Consider the following 20,849-nt stretch of genomic DNA (forward strand, 5'->3'; position numbering starts at 1 on the left):
TCTTAATTTTGCTTAACTTAATTAACTAGAGAATAGGCATAAATTACCTAATATGTTAACATTTTATTTTTGTATTTTTCTACAACTTTCATTCATTTCATTCCTGTATTCATACAAAGTAGGCATAAATTCACTTATTAAACCTCTCATTTCAGAACATATGTAAACTACTAAAGAGTGAATCATAATAGTGTATAATAATTTTATATGTAAAATAAATAAAGAGTTTTGTATAGAGTGTCAACTACTGAAAATAAAAAGTGTCAACTACTAAATATTCTTGTTTTCGCTTGGTGTCAACTACTGAACCTTTCCCCTTTTTTTTTTAAAAAATAAATTAATTTTTCACATTCATTTTATTAATATGAATATATATATAGATAGAGGAATAGTTTGTGCAGCTATGAGTAATTTTAGGTTTGCCCTACAATGAATTCGGTCAAAGCAATGTTAAAAAGCAGACAAATAAATCCTTAAGGTGTCAACTACTGGTGGTTTTACCTTATAACTTTCTTATTAAGTAAAATACCGAATTTGTTTAAAGTTCCTACTATTCTTTGGATAAGGGCCAAGGGGTAGAAAAAATGGGGTTTCAAGGACAAAAAAATCATAGCTCCCTTAATAGGCACAGGATCAGATCCGTTTAAAGTGGTTGTTAGTCCTATAAATATTACCTAAAAATTCTGTCTGGAACGAATTTTGATATGACCACTCTTACAACAACAGATGACCAAAATATTGTTGGAATTGTAAGAAGAGTCTTATGCTAAACATGTGAAACCTGTTTACATATGATAACATTGTCGTATTGAATGAATTTGAAGTGAACACATTTAAACTGCTGTGACTTAGTACTGTGTATATTTTAATTTTTGTACGTGACTATATTTTATGTGGGTAATGTAGGCCTATTGTACTTTAAAATCATCTTCTCAATATCACTGTTGTTACATTTATACATGTTTTTAAATAAAACTTTCTGAAAACATTGCCTTTTTTTATCAATACAAAGAGACAAACATAGAATCTCTCACTAATCCTCAAATAGGTGTGTTGTCAAGCATTTCAGGAAAAAATCATAAGGAAGTCTTGATAAATTTAGCAATAGTTTGTAGTCCAAAGAGAAAACGTAGTGTCTGTAAAACATGGAAAGTAATGTTTGATAGGAGCTCATACAATATGAGTTCACCTACCGCTATTTTGCCCTGGTGAAATCTACCTCTGCCTTCTGGCATGCTAAAAAGAATTTTTTTTTTAATTTGACTCTGAATAAACAGTACTTGAAAACATAAAACTACTTCATTTAATTTAATAATTAAAACTATATGACAGAAACAAGCTAACTACATATATTCAGTTTATATATGAAATACTATCTACAGTCACAAATGAAAAAATTCTAAGAGGTAATATACTAAAATAATTATTGAAATTTATCAGTCAGAACAATATCAACAATAATTAATACAAAAAAGACTTAATTGACAATGTATAACAGTATTATTTTTATAAATTAAATAATTTTTAACATTTAAAACAAAATTTTCTGAATTTGTATATCACCAACAAAATACCTTATATCAAATAAGAGAAGAAAAAGTAGAGGATGATCAGAATAAGTGAAAAAACTTTATAAGTCAATCACAAGTTAACTCTTGAAACTCTTTTACCATTACAGTACAAGTTCTAGAGTTTAATACCATGTTAGTTACTCTATCAATATGCAAATAAAACTTTCACGTTAAAGCATTTTATCTTTATACAAAAAATGAATATAAAATAACTAAAAAAAGTATTAAGTAACTAAAAACAAGCATCTTGATGATTAATTTATAATTTAATTAATAAAGGAATTAAATAATATATTGTGGTAACTGAAAATAATTAAGAAAAATACTAAGAGGAAAAGCAATTTACCTTTCATCAATGATTATTTCATTAACTTCTTGACCATATGAAGAATGAATAAAGATAACAATCTTTTCAATATATTCCAATGCATTCTCAATGTCTTCAGAAGGAACACAATACAATTTCCACATGTGTGAAGATCCTACAGACACAAGCTGCCTCTCATAACCACATAAATTATGTGAACTATAAGCATCTTTTATCGATAATGGCAAGATGATTGCTCCAATAGTTAACCTAAAAGACCATTAAAAAACAACTGCTTCGTACGAACAGCTCTGTAGACATCACATAGACAGCTAAATAAAAAGTGCAAAAAGATAAACTAAATTAAGACTACAGAAACAATTCTAACAAAAACCAAAGGAATTTCACCATACAAAATAAAGTACTTTTTTTTCTTTTAAAAACTCAAATTAATCAACCTCTGCACTAGTAAATCAAAAACATAACCTAATCAGAAAATCATTTAAAAAACTAACTCTCAACAAAATATTTATTTAACTTGAAAAGTAAAATTTTGATACCACTGATATTAAATTTATTTTAAAACATGTAATTGTTGCTACAGAACCTCATAGCCAACTAATTATACATGTAATTATACATGTCAATATAAAAACTATGAATTTTATATTATTTGATAGTTCATAGTCAATAGTGAAAACTAGGTCTGCAGTCCTCACTAGAGTTTAACAACAGGTCTAAACTACCAGTACAGACAGGCAATCCAATCCAACAGAATAGAGCACACATTTAAATGTACCTATTAAGAAATCTATACGATAACATTTTAAGTGCATAAATAAAAAGAATTAAATAACTTTTAATTTCAATTCATTCTGTCAAGAATTCAAGATTCACCTGAGTAGTAGCATTATTAGGCAAATTTATGTTCTTAAAATTTTCAAAATATTTTCAGTCTAAAAACATGATGGTAATTTATTAGAATCATACATAGTTTGACATATGCTCAAAAGCAATTTCCTCTGCAATGGGAATCAATTTTTAGAGATCAATATTACAATCAGGCCTAAAGTCTAAGTATTTTTTGTAAATAATAATGTATGCAATACAAAATGAAATTTAAAAAAAATTTAAATCATTTAAAATTAATTTGTAAAAGTTATTTTAATTTTTACAGAAATTATGCTAACCGCTATGATTATTGTAACAATTATATCTAACTAATAAATAATTATTCAAACTGCTATAAAAAATAAAATTGAAAGAGATATTAAACTAAGGGCTCTACAAAAGTTTTGCAATATGACTTTATTTTTTATAATTCTTCAAAATAATCTCTACCACACATTATCTCTTCTTCTCTATCCTTTGAAACCTGACTTCTAAGAAATCCTACTGTGCATCGGAGATCTGGCCACACTCATCATCCCAAGTCCCTAGCTCATCCTAACTCGTAAAATGCCACCCTTTCAGTCAGTTCTTCACCTGGGGAACAGTGTGAAATTACACAGAATGAGTTAGGACTGTCCTCAAGGCATAAATTTCCTCTTTCTAACTATCCCACCTAAATATTGTAGTATGATGAGGACAATCCTCTCCAACTACACAAGTCATTTTCTCAAAACACTGATCAACACTTAACCCATTTGCGAAGTTGCTCGATACTCAGTTTTCGACCGTGACATCACTACCTCTTTTCACTAACACAGCTAAAAGGTAAATGACAAAATGACACTGAGGTAGTGACTGGAGAATGGCTGCAGTACAGGTTAGGACCTGTCTAAACACACGCTAAATCGTAACCATCTATGTTGATCCATTCTATCGTATTGCAAAACTTTACTAGTACATAAATATAATCTTAAAATATTTGTCAAGAAAACATCTTTTTAATCATTATTCTGTTTTTATCAACATATTCCATTCTTTAAGTATTATTATTTAATAGATATAAAATAATACAAAACAAAGCCTGGGTTAAAGTAAATTCAGTATAATTTTTTTTGTTATTAACAAACAGATGATGGCTGGAATAATCTAACTGTTTTTATGTACTTCACTTGAAAAAAAATAATAAATTCTCAACAGCTTTAAAACTCTGCAACTGTGAAACAACAGAAATGTAATATAAAAAAAAACAATTTAAACACACATACACACACTCTCACTCCTCTCTCTTACAGATTTCACCACTAAAGATATTCCACCATAAATTGTTTAGAGAAATGAAAATCACGTAAATAATGCTAAAAAACCAGTTTTAACATTTATTCCAGATTTAAATCCACAAATAAATAAAGCCACTTTATACAAATGATATATGATCTAAAAGGTAACAATACAGTGTTTATTAAATAAAATAGCTACTTTATGCAGTCCATTCCTTTCTCATATAAATTTAATAAGAATCTGTCTCATGACATTTAACTTTAAAACATAACATAGTGAGCAGTAGGAAATTTCTGATAGTTATTATACTTTTTAAGGTGCAACTGCAGAGTTGCATTATACTCCTAAAATAAACAATAATTATATGAATAATTAACATAATACATTGCAGGAATTTTGACTTTATTTATAAAAGGAATAAGTAAAAATCTTATAAATGATACCTGGAAACATTTCATATGTATACAAAAATCTAATATGATACACATACATTTTAACATCAGAAATAATAAAAAAAAAGTATACAAACCCAACAATTTTAGTGCAATTGTCTCCTCGAAGACTGCATGATATGAAATAAATATCTGATTTTTTCTCTATTATTGGTGGTACATACTTTGGTTTCTTCACAATCGAATCTGAATCATCAGATTTTTGCTTTCTCTTTGTTCCACCTACTTTATTTTCATTTGCATCCATAATGTTCTGAAATATTTCAAGCATTATACAATTATAAAAATATATAATAAATATTATATATATTAATAAAATAAAAAAATATATATTAAATCATAAAAATTAATTACACCATAAAATCTTACTTAATATATGTTTACGCCATTGCATAAAGTTGCGTTTATTCCAATGAATTCAAAGTTAGGGTTGGGTCTTGTTTTTGTTACAGGCTTGGTAAATTTATTGCTCTCATTCGTATGGGCTTGTCATTTGTATAATAGGTTTGTTTCGGTTGTTTTTTCTTTATCGATACTCCTGGTGCCAGTCAGACTTTTGTCATCTTAATAGTCTCCACGTACTCATATCTCGCACTATTTATCCCCTTTTTCACACACCCTTTTTCTATCGATCCCATACTAATACATGCACACATCTCTTGTTTTTTACACACACTCTCTCCTGTCCACTGTCTAGGTTTGTTTCCCCCTACTTCACACCACGCCACCCTTTTGGCATTCTAGTTCTGATTTTCAAGTTGTTCGGATGCACAACGGTTGGTCCTCAAGCCTGGAGGACCAGCGTGCGATTCTCTCTCTCTCACTTTGTGTGTTAATACTAGTTCGTTATATCGTCTAGTTCTATTCGTCAGTGTTTTCGTGATTTCACAGTTTTCTATGTTCGTTTTTCCTCGTTTCTCTGATAAGTTACTCTTCAATTTCAGTAGATATCCTCTAGTGTTGAAAGTGGTTCGGTTGCTACAAACCAGCTTGTAATTCTCTCTCTCTCGTATAATGTTAATACTTTCGTCGTCTTCATACTCTCATAAACATTGTGGTATTTCTCTGTCGAAATATTCTCTAGTTCTACTCGTCAGTGTTTCGTGATTTCACCGATCGCTATGTTTTGTTTTGCCTCGTTTCTTTGTTAAGTTAATTTTCTACTTCAGTTGATATCGTCTAGTGTTGAAAGTGGTTCAGTTGCTACAAACCAGCCAATTTTTATCGATGCAGATTCTCTCCAAACTCATTACTACAAATTTGAGATGCCATGCATTATTTAATTTCTATTCACAAATTGATACCTCTGTATTTTTTGATACGCCATTGTAGACTACGCCAAGGATAAACTGTATGTATTCATGTGTACTTTCATTCACGAGTTCATCTTTTACAAATTTATGTGTGATTAAGGCAATTTAAAATTATTCATCATTTATTATATTTTAACAGTTTTGTTATTAGTAAAATCTGTGAAATACTTAATTAATTGTACATTTTGTATTTGAAATTCAAGTTCGGCTTAAACAACCATTTCTTCATTCAAGTGTAGTCATGAAATGTGGCTTAGATACAGGCTATGTTATTATTTTTCATGTGTGACATATTTCATATATGATTATTGATAACTATTATTAAATAATATTCTGATTATTCATCAAAAGTCTATGTTCAAAAGTCAGTTACTGAGGGTAAATTACCTTTTTACTCGAAATGTTTTTTTAAATATCGACTATCATTTAACTTAATTTGTTAAGTGCAGAGATTAATTCTTATTTATTCATGAACTGAATTCTCATTACACTTCTTATATTAATCTAAAAATTATAACTCCTGAAGTGAAGTCGTAATTGTGGACTTCTCTGTTATTGTAATTTGTTCTAGTAATATTTATTGTATTTGTATTCCATCCTGTAGTTTGAATAATAATGTATTTAGTTATTTAAACTGTTTTTAGCAACGTATTTTAATGCAATATTTTCAAAATGATTATTTGAAATATGTATATTTATGTATTTGTCACTTATTATTAGAATTGATATGTTGTTTCAGCCGATATTATTTGCATAAATTCTGTATAGACTTAAGTTAAGTTTATCTTGTAATTTCATTTAATTTTTTTAAGTATATGATTGTAAAAAAGGTGATTTATGTTCTTTTGTTTTTTAGGCTATGTTCAATTGTAGATTTTCAAATTGATTATTTGAAATATGTATTTGTAATTTATTATTATAACTGATATGCTGATTCAGCTGATTTTTCTTGTATAAATTCTGTATAGAATTAAGTTATGTTTATTGTAATTTCATTTAATTTTTTTTAAGGTTATGATTTTAAAGATAAGGTTAAGTTGTTTTTCTCTAATTAAAGTCCAATTTCTTTTGGCAAATACGAGCTGTGTGCAATTTTATTTTTTGTAACTTTACCTGACAATACATAAAAAGGAATGACTGTTTAGATGAAATCAAAATTTCTAAGAAAACAGGTAAGTAAAACCATTTTTGGCATCCAGGTAGTATTTGAAACAAAATTCACTGATTAACCTGAATTCAGCAAAATCTGTTCTGAAGGGGAATTTTTTTCAATATTATAATTTTATTATTGAATATTATACAAATTTACTTATAATTAATAAAACATTTTAAAATAATGGAAAATTGTAATTGTAGATTTTTTTTAATTTAACCCGGGATCACTTGCATGTCTGAAAATCACATGGTTACTTGCACGTTACATTTTATCTAACATTGGTGTATACCTGAATAAAACTAGATATTTTCTCAAAATACAATTTATAAAGGTAACAAATTTTTTATTGTTTTAAATAGTGCTAAATTATCTATCTTACAGCACTTATATTTATAAATATATATGGAACAGTATACTAAAAAATTTATTAAATTTCATACTTCAAAGAATATTTCAAAATAACATAACTCTTTTCGTATAATCACGAAAACAAAATGATTACTAATATTTTATGAGCTAAAAACTAAAACTGTAATAAAATACATAATTATTATATATTTAAATACTCGGTTCATTGATGGAATCAATATTGCAACATATTATGAATTTATTTTGAATGTTCCTTTTTTATTTCATTTATTTTCTATGTGGTCATTACACTGGGAACAAATCAGAACAGTCTTTGATGTGTGCTCTTTACATATAGGGGATAAACAGCTGCCATACTGACACTGCATAAATCGGTTTTTTGGGCACAGGAGAGTAGACACAGTGTGGCCTCCCATGTAGTCGCTGAGGGTTTGGTGGCAGTGGTGGGAAAAGTTGTGCTTCCCACTGTATTTTTTGCTTGACACTCACATAAAGGTTTAGGATGGCTGCCCTTCTCACGAGCTGTGGCTGCACCAAATATTTTGCCAACTGGGTGAGATAAACCCTTGACATGGCTTGTTGTGTGTTTGATCTAAACACTATCTGTGAGTTTACAGCACCAATGTTCAACAGGGAGAGAAACAAAGTTAAGAGACCATCAGTTACTGATTCTAGAAACATCATACTCACTTTTCAAGCAATCCACAATGTCCACACACTCTTTGTAGTTATAAAATGTTATAACTTCTGGTTTCAAGTCTCCTGAAGTTATATCAATGGCATCATCGTTATGCATCGTTGAAAGCAGAACAGTTTTGTCTTTCTTGGAAACGTATGAAGTCAGTAGGGATTTGTTAGGGGTGTTTTCCAAATACAAACAAGCAGGATTTCTGAGGGCAATCCCTAATAACAGTGACTTCAATCATGATTTGAGGTTTGTTCTAGTGAATCGTACCTACAGTAGTCAGTCTGTGATTTAGAAATAAATCGTTTGCAAGAGGAACATTAGCAATGTAGTTATCCATAGCTTCATTACACCCATATATACATATATATATATATATATATATATATATATATATATATTACATATATATATTAAACATACCTGGTTATTTGGTAGTACTTTATTAACAGCAACAGCATAACGAATTTGTGATATTCGTTTTCTAGTAACATCAATCCTTTCAGTTGTTATTTTTACAAAGCTTAGATTTTTTTTTATCTCTAAATCAAAAAATCGTTTTATAACATTCACCTTTTCTAAAATTAAAAAAAAGACTGTTAATAGTTTTTTACATGTACATAAAACTAGACAAAAATAAAATATGAGGATAGTTGATATGTAAAAATATAGTTAATTGATAAAAACAAAATACAAAAGTAATAATTATAGGCTTATTCTATATATACTTTAAATGCAATTTTCAGCCATTTAAAAAGGTTCTCATTTTAAAAATTGAATTTTAACAATGTGAAAAATAATTTAACATGCTCAATGCTAATCAGATTTTAGTAAGCATACTCAATGCTGAAATTTTCTTTTCTTTTCAAATTTAGACAACTGTACAGCATACAAGGGCTGTCTGAAGAGTTTTGAGCCTCAACATGAATATGGCTACACTTGCCAACAAAAGTTAGGGAATGTATTTGCACATGCGTTGAAAGGTACTCACTAAAATTTCAGCCATTTTGGACGCTCAGTTGTTTGATAATCATTTGAGTGAGTTATTGCGAATTGCGAGTGTTTTTGTGAAAATGGAAAAAATCAAATATCAGGCCGTGATTAAATACTTGCATTTTTTCTTTCTTTTTTCTTAAACCTTACTCCCTTGGACTACACATAAAGTTAAGTAAAACTCAGCCCAGGAGTGTCCTTCAAATTCTAAGGGGCCTTTCCAACTACCGGCAGTAAGTCTGGCATGGCAGGTCGCCCCCCCGGTGGGATCTTTTCTTGCGCCTGCCTCCCAGGAAGGTTAACAAGACGCAAATATGTCGTTCCCATCCCCCCCAGGAACCGGAACTTGGTCATCCATTTGCCTGCCTCTACCTGCCAGAGAAGGGTAAGTGGCCCTGACTATGTCATTCCCAGGCCCCACCCGGTGGTCGAGTCTCAATCCTGTTTTTTTTTTATTGGAACCGGCACACCTCAGCATGCCCGGCCCTCACAGCTGGGGCTATCCACCCAGCCCTAATCTAATGACTCCTTCAGCCTTCTGCATCCCTAGCTCTTAGGACAGATGTTAAAAAAACATTGTACACCCTCGAGTTGTTGGCAGAAGTTAAAATATGCTGTACCACAATTCCCAGTTGCACCGAATCACACCCAATTGAGTTCTCAGAATATCCCATTCTGCAAACAAGAACGTGTGTTCTACTGTGTCCTCCCCGCTGCAGTACATACAGCAGGGAGAACTCTACCTACCTGTTCTGTGAAGGTAATGTTCAAAGGAACCATGACCAATGAGTGTGTAATGTAAAAGTTAACCTCACCTGAATTGTTGTTTTATAATCGTTTAAGTCACTGTGAGTGTTTTTGTGAAAATGAAAAAAATCAAATATCGTGCTGTGATTAAACACTTGCATTTGAAAAACAATACGCCTACGCAAATTAAAACTGAATATGATGCTGTTTACAGAAACTCAGTCCCATCATTTGCCACTGTGAAAAGATCAGCTGTTGAATTTAAACATGGTCATACCTGCTTGGTTGATGAGGAGCGTTCAGGAGGACCAAAAACTGCAACCACCACCGATATCAAAAAAGTTCACCAAATGGTAATGGACGACCGACGAATTTAGGTTAGAGAGATGGCAGAGGCTATGGGCATATCGAAAGAACGTATTTGTCATAAATTTACTGAAGAATTGGATGTGTAAGCTACCTGCACATTGGGTGCTGTGTTTGCTCACTTTGGATCAAAAACGCATTCAAATGAACATTTCCAAGAACCTGCTGGAGCAGTTTAAGCAAAACGAGTCAGATTTTTTACATCGATTTATAACTCAAGATGAAACGTGGATCCACCACTACACTCCTGAGATGAAACAACAGTCAAAACAGTAGACTGCAAAGAATGAACCTGCTCCGAAAAAAGCAAAGACGGGACAGTCAGCCAGGAAGGTGATGGCGACTTTTTTGGGATAGTAATGAAATATTTTTTATCGATTATCTTCAAAAAGGTAAAACAATAACGGCAAAGTATTACGCATCATTACTTGACAAGCTGAAGGCAGAAATTGCAAAAAAACGACCATAATTTAAGAACAAAGTGCTTTTCCATTATGACAATGTGCCTGCTCACACTTCCGACAGTCGCTATAGCTAAAATTCACAAATTGTACTTTGAATTGGTTGACTACTCACCATATTCACTAAATCTGCCCCCAACTGACTTTTTCTTGTTTCTTAACCTTAAAGTATCGCTTGAAGGGAAGAGATTTTCATCGGACGAGGAGATTATCGCATACGTAAACATCTATTCTGCAAAGAAAGACGCCAACTACTATTTGGAAAGGTTAAAGAGGTTAGAGCATTGCTGGAAAACGTGTATAGACTTGAAAGAAGACTTTGTTGAAAAGTCTTCTAGAAGTCTTCTAGTTGAAAAGTCAAGTATAGAAAACTATACTTGACTAAAAAAATATGCTTTCTATGTTACGTTAAAAACTTTTCAGACAACCCTCATATGTGTATATTTAATTTTTTTAAATTTATTTTGAGAAAATAAATATACATACGAGACTCGGCTGATAAATTTTGCAAACTAACGTGCTACACAAGAGACAAAAGGTACTATCGAGTAAGTCGTGGCAGCACATGATAGCTAAAATCCCCCTGTACAAACCTGCGATTCGTTGAAATCAGTTTATCAGTTTGTTTTCAGTAGCAGTTAAAAGGAGTCGAGTATGGTCAATATGTCAACACAGTTACAACAGTGCGCAGTGATAGAATTTTTAACAGCAGAAAATCTGAATCCTACTAACATTTTTCATCGTTTAAAAGCGGTTTACAGTAGTGAAACTGTTGACAGAAGTACTATGAGTAGGTGCGTGTTGAAATTTCATAAATGTGAAGCTGGTAAAGCGACAACTGAGGACATACCTCGCAGCGGACGACCAGTTTCTGCGACTGACGAGAACCATCGAAAGGAGGTGGATGATTTGCTTCAAAGTGACTAGCGAATCACCCAGCAAAGCATCACTGTTCAGTTAGGCATATCTAAAGAACAAGTAGGCTGTAATATTGAGCAGATGGGTTACTGTAAAAACAGTGCACGATTTGTACCACGCAAACTCTCTGATGGCTCTCCGCAACCTGCAGTTTGAGCCTACTCCACATCTGTCATACTGCCCAGATTTGGCTCCTGACACCGTAGGGGAAGTCATCCTCCGCCACCCCCTCCATTCTAAGCCCTTATGGGCTTTCCCCAGAGGTCATCTTCAAAACCTCAGCTTTTGACATATTCCAGTCCACCTCGGCCAGGATGCCACCAATGCATTGCAACTTCTACTTCTTCCCTCATCTCACGAGGGATCTCAAAGGTAATCATTACACCACCAACGATGAGGTGAAGGAAGCTGCGGCCACTTGGATCCGAGAAAGAACGCCAGAAGTTTTCAGTGACGGAATGCAATAAGTTGTCACACGTTGGGAAAAGTGTATCAGTGTACGCGCACGCGCATGTGTGTGTGTGTATGTGTGTGTGTGTGTAGATATATTATAACAAAGATTTTTAATTTTTTTAATTACACATGCAATCTTTTGGAGAATACTAGTACTTTAACCAATAAAAAACTTGAATAAATAAATGGAAAATCAAAACTGGAAACTACACTATGGAAAATTACACTATTAAGAGGGTAGAAATGGTTCTAAGTACAAGGGTTATTTTTTTCAAGGTCTGATCGGTCACGAAATTAAAACCACGGTGAAAATAAAAATTTATTTATTTGTAACAAGTACTTACATAGTTACACTATTTCTCTACATAGTCGCCACTCCGATTTAGACATTTGTTGTAGTGTGGTACCAACTTTCCAATACCCTCGTCATAGAACGGAACCACCTGTGTTTTCAGCCATGTTTCTACGCTGGTGTGCAGCTCGATGTCTGTGCCAAAATGTTGTCCTCCTAGCCAGTGTTTCATGTAAGCAAGTCCAGGCTGTATGGTGGGTGATCAAACACTTCCCAACGAAAACGCTGCAGGAGCTTCTTTGTTACAGCTGCAGTGTGCAGCCGAGCATTGTCATGGAGAAAGACAATGTCTGATGACAACATTCCTGTCTGCTTATTCTGAATTGCCCTTCATAGACATTGAAGCTGCAGTGATGATCATGCCACGTTCCGTGAATTCCACCAAGAGAACTCCATTCCAGTCCCAGAACACAGTAGCCATACACTTTTAGTTGGAGAAGGTTCGCTTGAACTTCTTTGGTTTACTGGGAGAATGAGAATGCATCCACTGTTTGGATTGTTCTTTTGTTTCTTCAATTTCAAAATGGACCCATGTCTCGTCCCCTGTGACAATTTTTTCAAAAAATCTTCTCCTTCGTTGTGGTAGTGCTGGAGAAACATTAGGGAGGCGTCCATTCTCATTGTTTTGTGATGGTCGGACAGCATCTTGGGAACCCATCTTGCACACAGTTTGCGATACTGAAGTCTCTCACTCATAATGGTGTAGAGAGCTGACCTTAAAATCTCAGGAAACGAATCACTCAATACAGAAATTGTGAACCGACAATTTTCTCGAATTACCTCATCCACTCGCTCAATGAGATCATCGGTTGACACTCGCTTCTTTCCCTGACTGCCTGCATCATGAACATCTGTACGTCCTGCTTTAAAGTTCCTGCACCATTGTCACACTTTGCTGTCACTCATTAAAGTTTCACTGTACACATTACTTATTCGTCTAAGAATTTCAGCTGCATTACACCCCGTAGCCTGAAGAAATCGAATTACTGCACGCACTTCACACTTGGAGAGAGATGCTATTGTTGTAGACATGTTTACGTGCTAGCTGCGTGTTCAGAGCAAAGTGAGGCGGCGTGATTGAAGGCCATACTAGAGACGCTGCGCAACACATATGCGCAAAGGTTCATCCGATTTTTACGCGGATTTTTATTTCGCAACCAATCGAACCTTGAAAAAAATAACCCTAGTAGTATACGAGGGTGGATCAATAATTGCCCGTGTTTTAAGACAGGTGGTGTTCCTAAGGAAATTTGGTATTACTACAGTATACTACCATCTATCAAATGACGGCATACAAAATTTTGGAATGATTCATAGGTTAGGGCGCAATCACAGGGCAGTACTACAAAGAACTATTGGACCAATTCAACAAGAAATTGAAACACAACATAGCTCCACTTGGCAAAGAAAAGTGCTATTTCATCACAATGCACCAGCTCACTCAACTAGAATCGTCGCAGCCAAATTGCATGAATTGCTAGCACATCCACCATACTCAGCCAACCTGGCTCCCCTGCGACTTCTTTCTATTCTCCAACATGAAAATGTGGCTCGCAGGAAAAAGATTCAGCTCAAACAAAGAGGTCATCATCGAGACATAAGCCTACTTTGAAGAGTTTCACAAATTGTATTTTCAGAGGGTTTAAAAAATGGCAGGGACGTTGGGAAAAGTCAACCTTCCTAAAAGGAGATTATGTTGAAAAATAAAAAAATTGTTTCTGAAAAACTTGCAATTTCATTCCTAACATGGGTACTTATTGATCCACCCTCATATTACAACAAAACATTCAAAATCTGCTGGTCCCTACAAATTGATGGAAGTTTAAATACACAAAATCACATAATTCCAGAATAGTTCAGTGCAACACACATAAACCTCACTGTACCACATTATGTAAAAAGTTTCTTTCAATAAAGTTTTATAAACATTTCATTCTTCCAATGTCATATGATGTTCAATGTACATGAAAATATGAATACATAAAAATGAAATTTTTTTAAATTTAAATGGGCTGCACATCTCAGCCACAAGATTTGTGCTGTAACTAATCCTGAGATTTTATCACTCATGAACTGTCTTCAAAATGGAATCCTACTGAAATACATATTTCCAAGGATCTTTACAATCTATTGTTGATTTTGCTGCTATCAGAATGACTGAAGCAAAGAATTTCTTACCAACTATTGTTTTAAAATCAGCATAATCGCGAAAGAAACCCATCATCCATCACATGATATTTTTACCTAAATCAGAAACTTACAGCCAAACAATACCCATGTAATATGGCGCATAAAAAATCAAAATAATTATTTTGAACCATGCTTTGTATAGGTTTGTGAAAGCTACAAAAAATGGACCAAATAATAAAATAAAGCACACACTTCCTGTACTATAAAAGAAAAAAAACTGAAACCATCAATCTGTTCTATACAAAATGTATGAAATAGCACCTGTTAATACCATTAATTATTCTGGTGCAAAAAAAAAATAAAAATTATTTTTGAAAAATTCAATTTCAAATTATTACAGAATGAGAAAAGACTGAATGAAATTAATTATACATATATATACTTCTTAGCAATAGAATATAAAATATATGAAGTGCTAGTGGATTTTATGGCACCAAGCAGATGAATCCATTTATGCTAGTCATCAAATACTTTAATCCATTTTTGTCAAAATAATCAAATGAACTATTCAAACGGAAAGGTCAAAATTAAAAGAATTAAAAAGTAACTTATGTTGAAATCATTACTCAACAGAATTTTATTCCATCAGAATATATCTTTCCAAGTATCTGACAACAATTACAGCATAAATGAATTTTAAGTTTTTTTTAAATGTATTCAGATGATGGCATGAAAGCTGAAAGTTTGCTCTGATTTGATTTTTATTATTAATATTTTATATTATGACAGTATCTGATTGCATTCCTTTCAATATTCAGCTATATAAAAATAAGGGCATAAATATAATCCTGAAAACTTTTATTCGATTACAGTTATAACATGTGTATGTGTATGTATATATATATATATATATGTATGTGTGTGTGTGTAATAATGTATGTATGTATATATTTGTACTTAACATATAAATTTTAAACTAATCAAATAAAATTTCATTCGTAGCAAATTTTTGACTGAAGGGTTTAAAAAATATTAACTTGCAATACATCTGCTAATTTAAAGAAGAAAATTTAATGAACTTAATTTTTTTTAAATATTGTCAGCTATAAAAACTAGTTTTGAAATTGTGAATACAGTTTTCAAGTTCTTTAATTGCATACTTAATTTTTTAAACATACACACTTTTTGGACTGATGAAAGCCAAATACTGATGGTACACACAAGTTGAAACGGTAAGTATAGCCAGTAAAATACAGCATGTGCTGGTTTCAGACATGCCAACAGGGGTATTTAATATGGAAAATTTGTTAATGTAGTAATTGATTAAAAACAATAAAATATTATACAAATAATAAATAACAGAAATTCCAATTTTTATGAGATTTTACTTACAATGCGTAAGCATGAACACAAAATAATTAGGGAAAACACTCTTCGCGCACGCGTGTCTGTGTGTGTATGTGTATGCGCGCGCGCATTGGGGTGTATCTGGATAAAGGGAATCTCAAAGGAGTTGGGAGGTAGAGGGAAACCAGGAATCATATTAAACATCATTTGCTAGAAAAAGTTTAGCAATGCACAATTAATTATTGCCAGTTATTTTTCATGATCAAATATGAATTTTTATATTACAAAACTACATGTTTTATTCACTATTAATTCTAATGGTTTCTTTTTTTAATTTTTTTTCCAATAATGTGTGTTTATTAGTCAAACATTTAAATAATGATGAATATTAACAGCAGAAACTTATTATGGCAACATTGAATAAAATATCAAATTTTTCAGTTTAATCTCTACTGTTGTTAACCAACTTCTGTATATGACTCGTTTTTAAACATGTGTACTTACCTGGACTATTTCCTGCTGCAATTTTAAAATTTAAAAATTAATTTGTAATGTGTAAAATGAATCTTTTTTATTTATTTTTAGGATGTTAACTGTCCATTTATATATAACCAGTTTTGGGATTATCCCATCATCAGAAATTATCACCTTTCATGAATCCAATTAAAACTTAAAAAACAATTAATAAAAGAAAAAAAATTTTAAACAAATGGATAAAATAATTAAATATTTTAATTTCTCAAAGAATCTCAAAATGGCAGCAGAACAAGTAAACCACTGAAAAGAAATTGCAGAGAAAGTAGGGCTAAAAGTTTCCTTCAAAAGACAGAATTCATGACAAACATCAAAGATTTCCCCAAATCTCTAAATATGGAAAAACAACAAAGTCAATAAATTTCAATATCAGGAAAAAAACAGTCAAAATTATGGTTGAGATAACGAAGCCAATCAAACAACAAGAAAAAGGAAACTGGCCTACAAAGTAAAAAAGACATTTACAAAAAAAAGGCCACATCTCAATAAAAGCCAAAATCAATACAATACAATAAATCACAACACAATAATCAAACCAGAAGGCCTGTAAGTATCAGAATGGATCTTCAGTTTGACCAAGTGAAATAAATGCAATACAAAAAAAGAAAAAAAATCTTGAGAAAAATCATAGAACCAATAAAAATGTGAAAATGAATAGAAATTCAAACGTTATAGAGATATTACAATAATGAAATATCATTGAAATGATACAAATTGCAATGAAACAGAAAATATCAGAAAAAAAGAGCCAAATTCTTTGGTTACCTTATGACAGCATTTCTCAACCTGGAGGTCACAGGTATATGAGAGGGGATACAAAAGTTTTAGGCAAAGTAAGCTTACAACTTTACATGTAAACAACAATGAAATCATTTTGAGAAAAAGTAATTTATTACATACAAACATTTTACTTACATTTATAAGAACATATGTAAAGAATACAAATTAATGAGATAGTTTCATTTGTTTATCACTCAAAAGTTTCTCCATTTATGGATCTACGTTAGAAACACACAAAACCAAATTGTTTTTAAGTGATAAAAACGATTCCTATATTTTGTTTTTAGGACAACCATAGACAAAAAACCCTTTTCACAGAGGTAAGATGTGGCAAAAGCACATTTTCAATGCTTCGGTGACCTAATTTCCTTATTAATTTTGACAAACAAGATATACACATTATAATTTTTAATAAAATTCACATAAGTTTTATAAAATACCAGATTATGGCATTATCCCAAAAACCTGAATCTACGTAAATAAAAAGTTTGCTGTTATGCAACAATTAAAAGTATATACATATATATAATTCACCTTTCATAACAAATACACTTCCATTTCTTGATTTTACAACTTTATTTTAATTTAAAGTAATTGGGAATTACTTTAATATAAAACTAAAATCCCAGTCAAATATTGAAATGATTTCCTTTGCAAAAGAAAAATCCTATTAGTGTTCACAAAATCACTTCATTAATTTTGTAAAGGATGGTTAATGATTTAACTGTATAAGTATTTAATACAAATATTAACTTTACTATATTCACAAAAAATCTTCCCACCTGATTATTTAAAAATCAATCAAAAAATTTTCTTTTACAGAGCAAATGTTAGTGTCAATAAATTTTTAGATAACATTAATGTAAAAAAAAAAAAAAAAAACATAATTCTGTACCTCCATAAAATATATACAAAAATATGTTTTTAAATAATTTTCATTAATACCTTCTAAATTGTGGCTTATTTTGAGTTATTTTACATATTTAGTAACTTCATGTATTTACTTTAATATTATTTCAGTGTTTTTAACTAAATTATTGGTCTGGGCTTTAACCATATCTATTTTTAATGATGTGTATTTTATGATGCTGCTCTAAGAAGGTTTTACCACAATTACCCTTGTGCCATCCAGGTAAATGCTGGGGCCATGAAGTAGCATATAACCTACCCATTCCTTATGTAATCTATAAAATGAATTATATACTGATCAAAATAAAATATTTATTCAACTTTTATCAAATAAATTACTGGCATAATGGGATAAATAATATTTTCATAAGCACGTAACTTTCTCAGTGACAATAACAGTAAACAAAATAAACAAGCACTTCAGTAAATAAAATAAACAAGTGCGTGAATGCGAGTGTGTTTGTGACAAAAAAAACATATTTTGACAACACAGAATTTGATTCTTTTAAAATGCTGCTTCCAGTAGTTAAATTTGCAAAAAATGACTATGTAACACTAAATGCTCAATATTCAACTGCCTGATTCATAACCACTCTCCAGAAATCTATTAAGATGTTATAGTACAGCTCTATTACTACAGTGCAATTAGCATATGCTGTAAAAGAAAAAAAATGTCCGTTAATCTAAATGCTACTGTAATATGAAGTAGAAGATACTGTTTCATGTACACAATGCAACATATGTGACTTCAATTATACATCTGTAAAAAACTATTCATCTGTAAACTTTTACATCTGTAAAACTAACCCACCTCAAGTAACCATAGTTAAATCTTCAAGTGAGAACTTCATTCTACACATAAAATGCCATACAAAGAGTGCACATTGAGGGTGATTTATGCTATGAGAGTGTGCATGCATTCATGTAAAATATATATAAACACACCTTTACTCACATACAAACACATAGACATGCAAAGAAAAAACATACCAGGATTGAGATCCTCCTCCTTATTACAGTTTCCTTCAGACATAGTAGATTTATCAGAAAGAGAAAATTCTTCAGTTTACTCCTATAAAATAAAAACAAAACTGTTTATACCTTTACCTAGACACCAATCATTGGTATAAAATATGACCAACATTTCAAAGTAACTTAACCGGAATGAATAAACTGAACAGATGAGGTAACAATTAGGCGAAAAAGATCACCTACTAAGAACTGCGTAAGTGCGCTATACACAAACAAAATCCCATAAACCATTAAATTTATTCAATGTTTTTTTTTTTTAAGGAGAGCTTCAATCCCTCCTTGTCCATAGTATTTTTTTTATTTGATTGCCGGAGGTTGAATGTACAACAATAAACACAGAAATTTTATTATCATTTAAGAGAAAAATATTATTAGAATTAAATTTAAAAGACTTTAATATTGATATTAAATAAAATAAAAAAATAAGCTATAATGTAATTTTGTACTGAACTACCACTACCTTGGATAGTAATAGTAGGAACTTCATTCCCCACTCTAGGAAGTTTTTTGTACTAACTTCCTTGGGTTATTCTTAAGTAAGATTTCAGGATTTCTGACAGAAAATTACATCAAATAAACCTTAAATCAAACAATTTTAATGCACAGCATGGTGTTAAATTTTGACAGTATGTAATAAATAAGAACCAGTAGAAAAGTACTTGTAATAAGGATAAAATCAAAACCTAAACCGACAACGATTGTTAACATCTATATGCCTACAAGCGCCCATGATGATGATGAGGTAAAATGTGTATACAAAGAGATTGATGAAGCAATTAAACATGTAAAAGGAGATGAAAATTTAATAATAGTTGGAGATTGGAATGCAAGCATTGGAAAAGGCAAGGAAGGAAATATAGTGGGTGAATACGGGCTGGGCAAAAGGAATAAAAGAGGGGACAGACTTATAGAGTTTTGCACGAAGTATAATTTAGTAATTGCCTACACCCAATTTAAAAATCATAATAGAAGAATATACACTTGGAAAAAAACAGGCGATACTGCAAGGTATCAGATAGATTATATCATGGTTAAGCAAAGATTTAGAGATCAACTCGTTGACTGCAAAACTTACCCTGGAGCAGACATTGACAGCGACCATAATTTGGTGATAATGAAATGTAGATTGGGGTTAAAAAACCTGAAGAAAAGGTGTCAGATGAATCGGTGGAATTTAGAGAAGCTTGAGGAAGAGGAGGTAAAGAAGATTTTTGAGGAGGACATCGCAACAGGTCTGAGTAAAAAAAGATAAGGTAGAAAATGTAGAAGAAGAATGGGAGAATGTTAAAAAGGAAATTCTTAAATCAGCAGAAGCAAACTTAGGCGGAATAAAGAGAACCGGTAGAAAACCTTGGGTTTCAGACGATATATTGCAGTTGATGGATGAACGTAGAAAATATAAGAATGCTAGTGATGAAGAAAGTAAAAGGAACTATCGGAAATTAAGAAATGCTATAAACAGGAAGTGCAAACTGGTGAAAGAAGAGTGGATTAAAGAAAAGAATTCAGAAGTGGGAAGAGAAATGAACATTGGTAAAATAGACGGAGCATACAGGAAAATTAAGAAAAATTTTGGGGTACATAAATTAAAATCTAATAATGTGTTAAACAAAGATGGTACACCAATATATAATACGAAAAAGGTAAAGTCGATAGATGGGTGGAATATATTGAAGAGTTATACGGAGGAAATGAATTAGAAAATGGTGTTATAGAGGAAGAAGAGGAAGTTGAGGAGGATGAAATGGGAGAAACAATACTGAGATCTGAATTTAAGAGAGCATTAAAAGATTTAAATGGCAGAA

General features: G+C 31.6%; 1 protein-coding gene across 1 annotated transcript in view; it reads right to left on the reverse strand.

Annotated features, from left to right (window-relative positions):
- LOC142323164 (uncharacterized) overlaps positions 1–20,849 on the reverse strand; it is a 104,870-nt gene that overhangs the window by 74,681 nt on the left and 9,340 nt on the right. Inside the window, exons 2-5 of the mRNA XM_075362445.1 lie at positions 19,003–19,084; positions 8,446–8,600; positions 4,577–4,752; positions 1,918–2,148 (exon numbers count right to left, since the gene is read on the reverse strand). Coding sequence (XP_075218560.1) covers positions 1,918–2,148; positions 4,577–4,752; positions 8,446–8,600; positions 19,003–19,045 — 605 coding nt within the window. The 5' untranslated portion in view covers positions 19,046–19,084. The remainder of the gene's footprint in view (positions 1–1,917; positions 2,149–4,576; positions 4,753–8,445; positions 8,601–19,002; positions 19,085–20,849) is intronic.

Source organism: Lycorma delicatula, chromosome 4 (assembly GCF_047948215.1).
Source record: "Lycorma delicatula isolate Av1 chromosome 4, ASM4794821v1, whole genome shotgun sequence".
Classification (NCBI taxonomy): domain Eukaryota; kingdom Metazoa; phylum Arthropoda; class Insecta; order Hemiptera; family Fulgoridae; genus Lycorma; species Lycorma delicatula.